Raw genomic sequence first — 13239 nt, 5'->3', positions numbered from 1 at the left:
CTGGAAGGGGAATGTTCTTCACCAACAGGTTCAGCCAGTGCTGCATCTGAGACCTTCAACCAGGGATGGGAGTGAGGGGGACAAAATCATCTCTCTTGGAAAATCAGTCTCCAGGGAAGGGGTGTAAAAAGCTTGTCAGTGATGAAGCCCAACTTAAAACTTCGTTTTGCAAGAAACCATCTGTGTCTTGGGCTCATCCTCACAGCACGGGCAGCAGGGGAGGGGGGGATTCCTCCCCTCTGCCCTGCTCAGGTGGGACCCCACCTGCAGTGCTGCATTCAGCTCCAGGGTCCTCAGCACTGGAAGGACAGTGACCCATTGGAGTGAGCCCAGAGGAGGCCACCAAGGTTTTAAGAAGGAGGGAGCATCTCTGCTATGAGGAAAAGCTAGGAGAATTAGGGTTTTTTCAGCCTGGAAAAGAAAAGCTTCAGGGTGACCCAATTGCAGCCTTCCTGTGCCTGAAGGGAGCCTGCAAGACGGAGACTACTTACAAGGGCTTGGAGTGACAAGCCATGGGGCAATGGCTTGACACTGACAGAAGGCACGGTTAGATGGGCTAGTGGGAATAAATTCTTCCCTGTGAGGCCCCGGCACCAGGTTGCCCAGAAAAACTGTGGCTGCCCGATCCCTGGAAGCGTTCATGTCCAGGCTGGACAGGGCTTGGAGCAACCTGGTGTAGTGGAAGTTGTCCCTGCCCATGGCAGGGGGTGGAGCGGGATGATCTTTAAGTTCCGTTCCAACCCAGGCCATTCTGGGACACAGCTCCGCGACAGGAAAAGCCAGCTGTGACAGCCGCGAACGCCCGCCCCGTCCCGGGGAGCCCCAGCCGCAGCCCGGGCCGAGCGCCGGGCACCCCCCGAGCCCCGGGAGCAGCGCGGCGGTGCCCGGGAAGCGCTTCCCGTGCAGCGCCTGCCGGGAAGGAAGGAAGGAAGGTCGCGGAGGCGGAGCCGCGATCCCCGGCATGGCCGTGGCCGCCGCCGCCCGCCGCGCTCTGTCCGCGCTGCTGCTGGGCCGGGGCCCGGCGCTGCCGCCCGCGCTGCGCCTGCCCCGGCCCGCCCCGGCCCCGGCCCCGCTCAGCGCCGCGCTCCGCGCCTACAGCCAGGTACGGCCGCGCGAAAATGGCGGGCACCGACCCCTGGGGGAAACTGCGGCCTCCCGCTTCTCACCCGGGGGCTTTTCTCCTGTGTCCGTGACAGGTCACAGATGCCCCGTCCCAGGAAGGTCGCCTCTCAGAGCGGGAGCCCGCCTCACCCAATGCGGAAAGCGACAATGTCTACCTCGTCAGGGCACAAGGATTCCCGTTCTCGTGCACCGAGGAAGATGTCCTCACCTTCTTTGATAGTATGGGTGTTCATTTGCCTGCCTAACTGTTCTGCATGCTGGTATTGAGCCCATTAGTTCATGACTACTTAACAGAAGGAAAATTTAGAGATCGTTAGCCAGAGAAACATGAGGTCTTAGTATTACTGCAAAATTATTCACAATTGACACGTCTAAAGGGAATAATCAGCTTACAAACTGCTGGACACTGACTAGAAGCTCCTCCTTATGGTCTCTTAAATTTAATTGGACAAGTCTTTCCCTTCTTAATCAGTGTCTCCACAGCAAAGGCAATCCAATTCAAAGTGATGCCCTTACAGACCACTATGGCTGGCCCAAACTCCTCTCTTTTCAAGAAACTGGAGGGTTTCATTGATTGCAGTGCGGCGTTGTTTTCTGATCCTAATTCATAGCTTTTGCATACCTTTGTGGGGCTGATCCTCCCTACTATGCTGCATCTCCCCAGGGGCCAGATGCAAGTTTTTAAATTACTTGCTAACCTGCCAAATTAAAGCAAGTCGGTGTGACGTTAGACTTCATGGTGGAAGCGCAAGTGTTCTGCCCTTTGTTCTGCAGCGCTGAGGGGATGAGCCCTGTGCGCTGTAGATCCCCCTGTTTGATGCAGTCCTGTATGCTCCTGTGTTGTGTGTCCCTTCGTTTCCAGGCTGTAGAATTCGAAACGGTGAGAACGGGATTCACTTCCTCTTAAACAAGGATGGGAGGCGCAGGGGGGATGCCTTGATCGAGCTGGAGTCCAAAGCAGACGTCCAGAGAGCCCTGGAAAAGCACCTGAGATACATGGGCCCACGCTATGTGAAAGGTGGGCTTGGAACAGCGTGAGTTACGAGTTACATTGCAATGAAACTCCCCAGGGAAAGAGCACTCCTTGATTACTGAAGTGGGCTGGTGTGCAGGGGTGGAACCGAGCAGCAGATCAGCCACCAAGGCACCACTGGGCCAGAAGTTCCCAGCCTGGCCAGGGAAGGCAGAGGGGCAGGACCACAGAGCATGGGCTGGGGGAGGAAACGGGATGGAGCTTTGCAGGAGGTGAAAGCTGCCGTAGGAGAGTGCCTGCAGAGTGCCTGCTGCCAGTGCCATGTGGGAAAACGCTCCGTGCCCACGTTCCTTGCAGTTTTTGAAGTCCACGACAGTGATGTGGAGAGCTTGCTGCGGAGCCTGCGGGATGAGTCACAGGCCATGAACGATGGAGTTGTGCTGCTCCGAGGCCTCCCCTTCACCTCCACCGAGGAGGACATTGCGGATTTCTTCTCAGGTAACTCAGCCTGGGCCATGCTCTTCCTTTACCAGGCATTCACTTCCTTAAGTTGATGCTGTTGTTCCCCAAGGAGCAAGGCAAAGCACATGCAGCCTTGAACACCTTAAACACCTCAAGGAGTTGCTGTTCCCCAGAAGTCACTCAGGCTTTCTGAGCACCCTGCAGCGTTTCCCTGCACCTCTGACCTTGTACAGGTCTAACCCAGGATTAGTACTTTCAGCGCTCCGATTTGGGGCCAGGGGAAGCAAAGGAAGGGGACCAGATGCTGTGATTTGCAGTTGGATTGCTACCAGTGCGTAATTTGGCAAACTTGAGAAGGAAGAAGGCTTGTGTGATAGTTAGAGCGCGGGTGATGCAGCGTGGGTGTTCCTAGCTGTGACATCGGGATGGGTAGGTCACATATGCCACCTGAATCCTTGTCCCATGCTCAGTGCTGGAGCAGTCTGCATCCTGGCTCCCTAAGATGATACTCTGCAGCACAAAAAGTGAAATGCACTGACTCTGACTTGAGTTTTAAAAAATGCAGGAAAAAAAGTACCATAATAAGAGAAAATTTCAAGAACATTTGTGCTCTTGATCTACTTGTTGTCTGGAACTTGGATTCAGTTACTTGAAGCCTCAAGTTGATTCCTTTTCAAATTAAGGCTTCTGTGAAAACTGCCTCAAAGCAAACAAATTGGAGTTTAAGAAAGGTACTTAGGCCAGCATGAACAGTTGCTTCAGAACTATTTAGCTGCCCAAGTAGCTTATCAAAAACCAGAAGAATAAGGGGAAAAAAAAAAAACAAAGAGAAAGGCTTTCTGAACTATAGCACAAGTTTCTGCCACAGCCAATATGCCTTTTTCTCCCCTGCCATCTCTAGGTTTGAAAATAGCAGACATAGCTTTTATTTACCGGGGAGACAGAAGAACAGGAGAAGCTTTCGTGCAGTTTGCAGCTCCTGAAATGGCAGCTAAAGCCCTACTACGGCACAGGGAATATATGGGAAATAGGTAGGTACATCCCTGGAGTTCAGGGGGTAGGAGAACGTGGTATGAAGCAGCTGTGTGACTTGGAGCTGGCTTGAAGCAGCTCATCTCACACTCACAGTGCAATTAAGGAGAGCAGAGGCACCTGCAGCGCTCATAGTTTGGGGGAATTTGGGGCCTCTCAGAAAGTCTCCTGTTTTTTAGGTGTTCCTGAAGACATTCTCATCCCAGTGAAAAGGGGTGACAGCCTCCAGAGTGGGGAATGCTAGATAGACACGGTCTGCCCAGGCCTCAGTGCACAGAGGTCCTGCCCCTCCTTCAGACGTGTGATCCTGCCAAATTTCCACCAGGTTCCTCCATGATTTGGGCAATTTTGGCAGCCATCCCCCTACCCTTCAGCCCAGTGCCAGGCACAGCCAGCATTTCCTCTCAAGGAGTCCCTGTTTGAAGCGCAGCTTACCTGCCTTGAGTCCATTCCCAGCAGTGACTGCTGGCCAGCACCACACCACCTCCCAGCTCTTTGGTGACCACATCCCCCCAGGGAATTCAACCATTTCATTCTAGAGCACTGGGCCCTGTGCCACACACTTACCTTCCAAGAGCCTCTCTCAGAAGCTCAAACAGAAGCACAGGCCACCTTTTCCCAGAATCATAATATCATTTAGGTTGAAAAAGGCTTTTAAGATCATTGTGCCCAACTATTAACCTAAACACTGCCCAGCCCATCCCTAAACCCTATCCCTAGGCACCACATTACACAGCTTTTAAACACCTCCAGAGCTGTGCTCAGAAGGGAAAACCCAAACAACCAAGGCTTCTTTTCCCTGCTGAGTTTTCTGACTTCAATAATCTGTAAAACTTTGTCTGCACCCCATATAATAAAAGAGTTTTCCAAACCTTACCTCTCCTCCTACCTACCAACTTCCTTTTATGTCCTTACTTCCTATTCCCAGGCTGCGTTTCCTTGTGTTTGTCGCCCTCCCCACTCTCATTAAAAGCAAACAGCTGCTCCACAGGCAGAATTTGATTAATTAATTAATTGAATTAATAGGACTCCCCTCCTCTTGAGTAGAGATTAATTCCAAATCTACTGTCAGGTTTTTTTTGTCAGAACAAGAGCTGACCTGACTCGCCCACCTGAGCTCACACACCTCCATTTCCATGTGATTAGCAAAGAAATGGAGGGGTTTTCAAAATTGCTGGCAGCTTACTCCCATTCATTCTTCCTGGTTTTATCCAGAGCTGGTCTCCAGCAGTGCCCAGTGCTCACTGGGGACTCAGGGGGGCTGAGCTGTCAGCTCTGTCAGCCTGTACACAAGGTTACTTCCCCTGCTCTGGCTGCTCCCTTCAGGAAAGGAGAAAGGCCCCCTCCCTTGGATGTCCATATTTCCTTTTCATCGCACTGTTCCTTCAGTGCTCTGGAAACTGCCTGGTTTAACACTGCTAGTGAAGTCCCATCAATTTCGTAGGCATATGGAAAACCTTAGGTCTCCACTGAGGTATTTCCTGTGACCCTGTGCTTCTGTGATTCTGCCTGTTCTGGGACCTGTTTTGGGGCTGGGTAGGGTGTTAAATTTGGGGTTTGTAGCAATCAGTGTGGTTTGCAGAAGTGCAGGGAGGGGAAAACAGCCTCAGTTAAAGAGAACTGTGCCGGTGAAATGAATTAATTATTCAGCACCTTGGTGTGCCACGGCAGGGCTCTCACCCCCAGTACCTGAGCAGAGCCAAGGCAGGACACATCAGGAAGATACTTTCTCCAAGCCCTGAGTGCCAGGCGTGCTATGTGCTCTTTCCCTTTGGATTCCAGGTATATAGAAGTGTATGTGAGCAGAAAGCACCAGATGCAAAGGCACGTGCCCTACAGCAAGCAGGTGATGGCCTACTCCAAAGCGAGGAGAGAGTATGAGTCCATCTCTGAAGAAAGGGGCTGGAGAGACACTGGAGGCTCCGATGCTGAAGGAGAAATTAGTGAGTCTCTCCCTGTCATGAGTGTTCCTCAAGGTCCCTTCATGTCACCCCAGTGGCTGAAAACCCCTCCAACCCCATGTGCCCACAGCTTTCACATGAGGGAGGGGGGCACTGCAAGCACTAGTGATTGTTTTTCTCTCCATTCCGCAGAATTGTGCAGGGAAGGAACAGAAAGGAACGTTTTAGAGTCTGAGAACACCCCATCACCACCACAACACTTTGTCCACATGAGGGGTTTTCCTTCCCAAGCTAGTGCCCAGGACATAATAAATGTGAGTAACAGCGAGGCTACAGCTGAAATGTGGTTATGTCATTACCAGTGCAAACCCTCAGTTAATTGTTACAGCTGCAGCAATTGCAGTCTTTTAATTAATTAGTGTCTGTTAGTCCTCAGTGCCCTGTGGCTTTGGACAGCTGTGGCCTCAGGGCCCCAACAGGGATCTGCTCCTCTCCATGAATAAAAGGGAATGAAGGCTTGCTGGGATGTGTTAATATCCATCACTAGGCTTGAGGAGCCATTGAGAATTTAAGGCAAGATTTCAGAGTAGCTGACTGCACAGAAATGGTAACAGTGTACGTGGACCTGCACTGATGCGTACAGAACATGGGTGCTGTGTGAGGAGTTTTGTTCCTGGCAGGAGTTCCTATGCCAGGAGCTCACAGGGGGTGACAGGTGACTGGGGAGCGCCTCAGCTTCACGCAGATGGATCAGGGAGCCTTTTGCTACTCAGGAGCTCAGATCCCCCCTGTGGGTCAGCAGGTTTTGGGAGTAAAACCATTGAGTTTCTGGGGAATAGGGTGCATTACTGTTGTTTCTTTCTCACCAAACTCTCTTACTTTCCTCCTTTTCAGTTTTTTGCTCCGCTGAGACCCACAAGGATCTTGGTGGAATATAACTCCCATGGAGATGCCACAGGAGAGGCCGATGTGCACTTCAAGAGCCACAAGGATGCAGTAGCAGCAATGGCCAAGGAGGGGTCACAGATGGGTAAGTGAGAAAAAGAGAGGAGATCCTACAGTCCTGGGACCGAGACCTCGGAGGGTTTGGCACAGCTCATCCAGCTGCTGTTACACCCTGTGCAAAGGGATCACTTGAGTGTAGCTTTCCAAGGTGTAATGTGCCACGGGCTTTGCAAAGAGAAAAAAAAGACAATGTAACACACGCAAGTGTCTGACCCCGGCCCAACTCTTTTCCATTCCCCAGAGTGCTGTGCCATTGAATTGTTCCTGAATGAACATCCCCGGGGAAAGGAGAACTGCTAGTGACAGCAGCACAGGCGCAGGTTTGGTAAGCGCATCCGTCTGTCTGTCCTGCTGTGTTTGTGCCAACGTGAACACGTGCCTCACGCTCACAGTCCCTGGTATTCCAACCAACCCAAGGGGTAAAACATAGAGAGGCTGAAGGGAACACCAGGTGTCCAGCCTGGATCCCACAGCCTGCACCTCCAGATTCCACAGATGCCCATCCCGCAGCCCAGAGGCAGCATGAAAAGCTCTGATGGAGTTACATTCCCTGGCAAGAAGAGGAACCATGGCTAAGCCTTTCCCATAGATGTGGCTTCATAGTAATTGGTCTTTTGTAGGGCGTGGGGTTTGATGTGACCATGGAAGGCAGTGGACAGCTTGTTCCATGAATTCCCCTCAGAAAGTGTGGGGTGGTGGTCACTGCTCCCCAAGCCCTGGCCCCTGCAGCAGGGAGGGCAGCCCACCCATCCTGGGTTTGTAATCCAGGCCAGGGATAAGTCCTCGGGGCAGGTTCAGGATGTGCACTCCCACCTCCTACCTGCATCCCACGCTTCCTTGGCAGCTCCCTCCTGTTAGTGCCCGTGGTAGGGGAATTAAACACCCCCCCGCTGTGTGCCTGTGCTGCTGCCCCACCTGAGTGTGTCCCACCTGCAGTCTGTGGTATTTTACTATTGTCCAACTGTACTATTTCATTCTAAGAGAGTATTAACTGGGAATAAAATGCAGTGGGCATTGGGGAAAAATAGGAAAGCAGTAAGCCACAGTGAGGGAGTGATTTTTATTTTTCCTCTTCCTTGTTTTAAGGCCAAGCGAACGCATTCCGTGGGTATGAGCATGAAGGTCAGGTCCGAGTGTCACCACTCAGCGAGGAGGACGAGCTAAGATTGGTTCAGCCTTGTGTAAGATCTTGTAACAAAAGTGATGGGCTGTGGGGAGTTGCACCAGCAGCAGCTGCAGCGGGAATGGCCAAGGCTGCAGGGTGGAGCAGTCCTGGGCTCCAGGTGCATCAGGGTGCGTTAATAAAACACCGGGATTGCCAATTAACGGCTGAGTGATCTAAGTCTTCACACAGGTGCACACCGGTGCTCTGAATCCTTTCATACCTCCAGCCCAAGGGGAATGGGATGGAAAGACGGCTCAGGAGGCAGGATATGGATGATCAAGTTTTTTTATTGTGTGGAACAAAACTAACATCAGAAAACCTGCCCCCCCATTCCCAAGGTCCAGGTGTCAGCCCATCCTGGCATCGCACAGAGTACCTGAGCACAGAGGGAGCTGGCAGCCAGCATGGTCCCGCTCCCACCTTCTGAAATGCCAGTCCCAGGGCAGCCACCAGTGCTGTGCTCTGAAGGGGGCTCAGCCACCTCCCTCCTCCATGGACTTTAATCCTCCATTTCCAGTTTAATTCTCCCTCTGCATTGCCTGGGTGTTGTTTTCTCCTCAGGGGATGGGTCACACTGGGGTTGGGTGCAGGAATTCACACTGTTGGATGTGTACAACATGTACTCAAAGCTACTGACACTAAATTCAGTGTTTTCTCCATCCATCTCCAGAGTCTCACCCCTTCAGAGAACTCAGGAATTCACCTGAATTCCAGACTTTTGGTATTTCAACACTGTTTACAACTCCTGCCATAATTTAGGGGATAGCAGCAAAGAAATGGGTCAGGAAGCTACCCCAGGGAGCAAAAGGGCAGAAAAGAGTAGAAGTTGGGTGGCTGAACATGCCAAGTCCTAGAAAGATCTACGAGAGATGATTCCTGGTACAAACCAGCACCGACCATGTCAGTACCTCAGCTCCAAGAGGCTTTTTCTTGTGGTTCTAGCCACTCTAATGACTAGAAAATCCCCTCCAAGGAATCAACAGCTACCCCCTAACAACATCTGTACAAACCCCAGTGCATTTGTCACACCAATGCATCCATTTTCTATGAACTACAGGACATTCTGTGGTCTCAGAGACTGCAGGAGGTACCAGTAGGAAAAGGAGCAAACACTCCTATGACACAAGAAAGCCACCACTGCTTTTTGGACAAACAAAATTCCTTGAGGGAACAGTAACAAAGAACGATGTGGCATGAACCATGAAGCCTCTCTGAACTGTATTTGCAATTAAAATTTCTAACAGGTGAAGAGTGTTCCCATTTAGTTTTGATCCAACAAAAAGTGAAACACCAGGTTTATTGTAACAACGTTTCTGTGTGCACAAGGTGGAGAGGTGGATCCAAGTGGCCCTAAACCTGTGTCTGATGGGGATTGGACCCAGCCTGTAAAGCACAGAGGGGGAACAGAACATTCACAGCTTGGTTTGGGGTATCCCTGTGCAGACTAAGCCCCTGGTCAGAGCCCTGAGCCAAGGAAATGCAGGGAGCATGTGTTCACTGGTGTCCCACCTGCCCCGCTCACACCACCCACCGGCGTTCCCAGGATAAGCCAGCCTGTCCAGGGCAAACGGAAAAGGGGAAATGGGATTTCAAGTGCAGCCAGACATGAGGAATACCAACGCTCCTGTTGGGTTTTGGGGAGCCTTTGCTCAGCAGCAGCAGCAGCAGCACACACCCACGCCACACACGTGAGGGCGACAACACTCCCAACTTCCACATGCAGACAACAGTTCTGGTGTGGGCAGGGGCTCCCAGAGTCCTGAGACTGCTCAGGCACACCTTGGGGCTGCTCCATGTGACATCCCCAGTGCAATTCTCCACAGCACAGGCAGATTTTGGTACAGGGAAGGGCTCAGACTGTTGTTTCAGTAACAGGAGATTCTAAACACCAAGAAGCTGCTTCCCATCCGACCTCCAAAGCACATGGGCAGGTGTCTTCACATTCCCCCTGAACAACTCCAGAAACACCATCAGCTACAGCCGTTGTTTGTCACCTCTGTGCCACCCATTCCCTACAAGGGGCTGCTGGAATACTGCTGGATGAGCCGCTGGTGGCAGGGGTTGCAGACGCGCTCGGGGTTGATGCTGGACGGGAGGGGCAGCTCATGCACCGAGCAGGCTTCACAGAAGGTGCCCCCACAGTTCTTGCAGATGTTCTGGAATGCAGGAAAAGGACAGAGAAGTCAAGGCGAGGTTCAGGTTCTGGCAGATCAACTTGGGAGAAAACAAACGCTGAGCTGAAGAAGGGAAGAAGCTGCTAAGGGGGAGGGAGAACAAACCACTGAACAGGGCGGAGCAGGAACCATCACCTCATCAGCATTTAACAAAGTTATGTTAAGGGCAGAGGGGCCTGCAAGGGCTCATTTCTTGGTACAAGTCACCAGCTGGAATTTGTGATTCCACCACAAAAGCCAGAGGGAACTCACAGTCACCGGCTGTGGGAGATGCCAGTACAAATCCAGGAGTTACCTTTCTCTGGCTCCGGCTGTTCTCCTCCTGGCACAGCTGGCAGATCTCGGCATGTCCAGGGCCCGACAGCTGCTCCTAAAGCCCAAGGCAAAACCAAGACATTCTGCTTTACACGGCTCCTGTGGCAGAGCTCTGTAGCAACAGGGGGGGAACTAAACATCGTTTTCACTGGGAACCAGCTGACAGAAGCAGAAATTCCCAGTGGCATCCCAGTGGCACTCTGGGAGTCTGGCTGTGCTTTGCCAGGCACACGGAGGAGGAGGAGTGGATTTTGGTCCAGCTGATTTATAGGAAAAGAGCAAAACCGCCAAGAAGGAGAATCACCTACCTGCTCCTCCTGCATGCCGCTGGGTGACCTACAAGGGAACAACAGCGTCACTTGGAGCAGGCCTTCCATCACCAGAGCCTTTAAATAAAACATCTGTGCTACCAGGGAATTCCCTCACCCTGTTTTTAAAACCCTCCCCAGATTTTTCAGTAGCTCTCCTGGTTCAATGGGAAGAGCAGAAGAAAAAATTGCAAAATGCCTTCAGGAGAGCAGAGGAGAGGGAGCACGAACACAGAAAAGACTGTTGAGGTGCTAGAGCAAAACAGTTTGGAACTGGCTTTAAACACAGGCCGGCAGGTTTGATCCCTAGCCCTGCTGTCAAAAGCAGCAATGAAGTACCACAAGGCCTGTACACCATCAACCTGACCCTCACTTGCTTAAACACTCAGGTGAAACGGGTAAAAAGCATCTCAGGCCTGGAAGATTTTTAGTATCTTGCAAACCAGATTTGAACTGCTTTATGCTATTTTTAGGAGGATACTTTCCTGATTCACTCATCGATTAACTCACTGATTACCTCAATGAAGAGTGCCTCTCCACTGGCACTCGAGACACTGCAGCAGAGCCCTGACAGTCAGAGCACTTCCGATGGGCTGTTCCGTCCGCGAGCCAAAGCCTCAGCACTGAGCTGTGCCCAGGGGCTTTGAAAACACCTTTTAACTTCTAAAACCAAATACTAAAATCCTGCAACAACAATCTTCCTCTGTAATAATTCAGCTTGGAAACAAGTGACCTGAACCACAATTTTACACAGCCATCTTCTTAAAACCTCACTTCAGGTTCTCTTTCCCCAACAGCTTCTCTTTAGGAGGTCCAACCACCCTTCTCCTTTCCCTCACCAAATATGCTTTGGACATGAGTTCCAAAGGTCTTGCATTTGGCTTACCAAGGATTCTTGAGTCAGAAGAATTAGTAAACAGCAGATTTAGATAGAAAAAAATTCAAAGGTAAATGGGAGAAGCACAGAGCTTTCCCCATCTGAAAGCACTGATGAACAACAGAACCTCCGCCTTGCTTTCGGGAGCTATGGAAAAGCGGCAGAGAACTCAACAAAGGGCATGACATTGGAAATCCTTCTTAAAAAGGGAAGTTGGACTATTCTGAACGCCCTGTTGGCACGGAAATTTGAGAAGGGGAAAGCAGGACTTTGGAAAGGAGAGGCAGAAATGAGATCTGTTTCCTTCCCTACCTGTGCGGCAGGACACTGTTCTCTCTCAGCGGCTGCTTCAGTTTAGCATTTTCTTCCTGGATTCTGAGCTTCCCATCCTGCCAAAAGGAAACACTCACCCATCAGCTGCACCAGAGGAAAACTCCAGTTTCATTCCTGCCACACTGCAAGGGGAGAACTGGCACTGCTGTTCTGGGATACTGCTCTGCCCCTCCTTTGCAGAGAGGGGTATCTGGGCCCCAGTCTCCCCTGGGAGCAGCTCTCCATGCTTTCCTTCAGCAGTGTACAGAGGGGACTGTGCCTCTCAGAGAGGGGCAGGGGTCCCATGACCTCCTGTTACCAGAAACAGTCACCAGCAGTTCTTATTTGCAGAGCAGAGGTTGAGAACGAGGACGGGCTGAAGAGGCTTTGTAAAAGCTGACCAGAGACAAACTTTCCCAGCCAGCAAAGAAAAGAATCCTCCCCTTCTCCCTAGCTGAGATGTGGGTCACAGCTGAGCCATGAGGCCTAAAGCACTTCAATGAAATTGTGTAATATTGGTCAAATAAGACAAAACTGCACCATTCAAGCAGGACGGGGAGAAACAAAGAACTGCAGAAGCCATCTCTGGTACTGCACAGTTCTCACTGTTACAACTCAAACTGCCTGGTCAGAGGGTGTACAAATCTTCCCGAAGCTCCTCCAGTTGTGGCACATGAACGACAACCATTTGTTGCCTGAGAAAGCTCAGGAAAAGCAAACGAGCCAAGCGAAACTGTTACCTCAAACCCGAGCCAAAAACCCAAGTCACGTTACCTGTCTGAGCCAATTCTTTGGGCCTTTTTTGCTTTCTTGGCTGCGCTGGTGACTGTGAGACCATCTGTCTCTTTCCCGCCTTAGCTCCAGTTCTAGGTGGCTTCTGGAATACCAGGTGGAATTGTGAATAAAGGATGGGTTTGGGACACTTAGCACTGATAACTGATGAACTGTTCGACCCTCTCTTCACACCCCTAACTCAGGAGCTAAAACTGCCTCTTGGAACCCCAAAGCTCTCTCGCAGTGTGTTAAGCCATAATGTGTCAGGATGAAAAATCTACACGTCCTTCATCTAATTCTGGTACAATTTAGCATCCAACTGATGCAAAACCAGACCCATTTGCCCATGTCCTCCTAAGCTCACCCATGCACACCCAGGACCTTGCACCAATTGCTGACCAAAGCCATTTTCTGGTTGGTTGAGCACCTTTTTGAAAAAGGAAACACAAAGCTGGGCCAGGAGGGGAAGAGGGGAAAAAACCTCTCCATGCATCCAGCAATGCTCCCACAGAATTCATCCCAGTGACCTTGCAACAAGCCACACGTGCGTCAAGGCTGCAGGAGATGCTCTTCTATTTTAAGGACAGAAATTTGTCTGTGTCCCTGACACTGCTCAAGTGATGACACTGCACGGGAAAATGTGATGGCTTTTGACAAGGTCTCTGGCTTCCAGCAAAACTAAGAGCAGTTCCAAAGGGGAAAAAATCCACATCACAGTACTGTGTGGCAGGTAAGACAACCAAAATCACTGCCCTTGCTCCAGACCCTTCAGTGTTTGCTCCAGGCAGACTTGGCTGCTCAATCCCTGCCCAGGAGCAG

General features: G+C 51.2%; 2 protein-coding genes across 9 annotated transcripts in view; one reads left to right on the top strand and one right to left on the bottom strand.

Annotated features, from left to right (window-relative positions):
- The first annotated feature begins 946 nt into the window (after nt 1-946).
- On the top strand, nt 947-7821 carry GRSF1 (G-rich RNA sequence binding factor 1). The gene is made up of 10 exons (XM_042026939.1): nt 947-1102; nt 1197-1341; nt 1985-2140; nt 2453-2593; nt 3459-3588; nt 5372-5532; nt 5683-5804; nt 6385-6520; nt 6737-6820; nt 7582-7821. The coding sequence occupies exons 1-9, from the start codon at nt 962-964 to the stop codon at nt 6793-6795; spliced, it is 1191 nt and encodes a 396-aa protein (XP_041882873.1). The 5' UTR covers nt 947-961; the 3' UTR covers nt 6796-6820; nt 7582-7821.
- Nucleotides 7822-7929: 108 nt separating this feature from the next.
- RUFY3 (RUN and FYVE domain containing 3) overlaps nt 7930-13239 on the bottom strand; it is a 32841-nt gene continuing 27531 nt past the window's right edge. For 7 of the 8 annotated variants that reach the window (XM_042026929.1, XM_042026930.1, XM_042026925.1 and 4 more), the window contains 5 exons: nt 12421-12523; nt 11647-11723; nt 10458-10485; nt 10130-10204; nt 7930-9816 (listed from right to left, as the gene is read on the bottom strand). In XM_042026929.1, coding sequence (XP_041882863.1) covers nt 9673-9816; nt 10130-10204; nt 10458-10485; nt 11647-11723; nt 12421-12523 — 427 coding nt within the window. In that variant the 3' untranslated portion in view covers nt 7930-9672. Of the gene's footprint in view, nt 9817-10129; nt 10205-10457; nt 10486-11646; nt 11724-12420; nt 12524-13239 lie in introns of those variants that run through there. The other variant, XM_042026933.1, reaches the window with a different exon arrangement.

This window comes from Corvus kubaryi, unplaced genomic scaffold (assembly GCF_017639235.1).
Source record: "Corvus kubaryi isolate FWS band 111438036 unplaced genomic scaffold, C.kubaryi_AGA036_p1.0 37292, whole genome shotgun sequence".
NCBI lineage: Eukaryota > Metazoa > Chordata > Aves > Passeriformes > Corvidae > Corvus > Corvus kubaryi.
The sequence above is the reverse complement of the archived record's forward strand: the minus strand, read 5'-3'. Positions and strand labels throughout refer to the sequence as shown.

What these genes read in the sequence shown, in the direction of transcription:
- GRSF1 (XM_042026939.1), top strand. Translation starts at nt 962, where the DNA reads ATGGCCGTGGCCGCCGCCGCCCGCCGCGCTCTGTCCGCGCTGCTGCTG. An exon ending in CGATGCTGAAGGAGAAATTA is followed by an intron (nt 5,533 to 5,682) that starts GTGAGTCTCTCC and finishes TCCATTCCGCAG; the next exon opens with AATTGTGCAGGGAAGGAACA. An exon ending in GTGCCCAGGACATAATAAAT is followed by an intron (nt 5,805 to 6,384) that starts GTGAGTAACAGC and finishes CCTCCTTTTCAG; the next exon opens with TTTTTTGCTCCGCTGAGACC.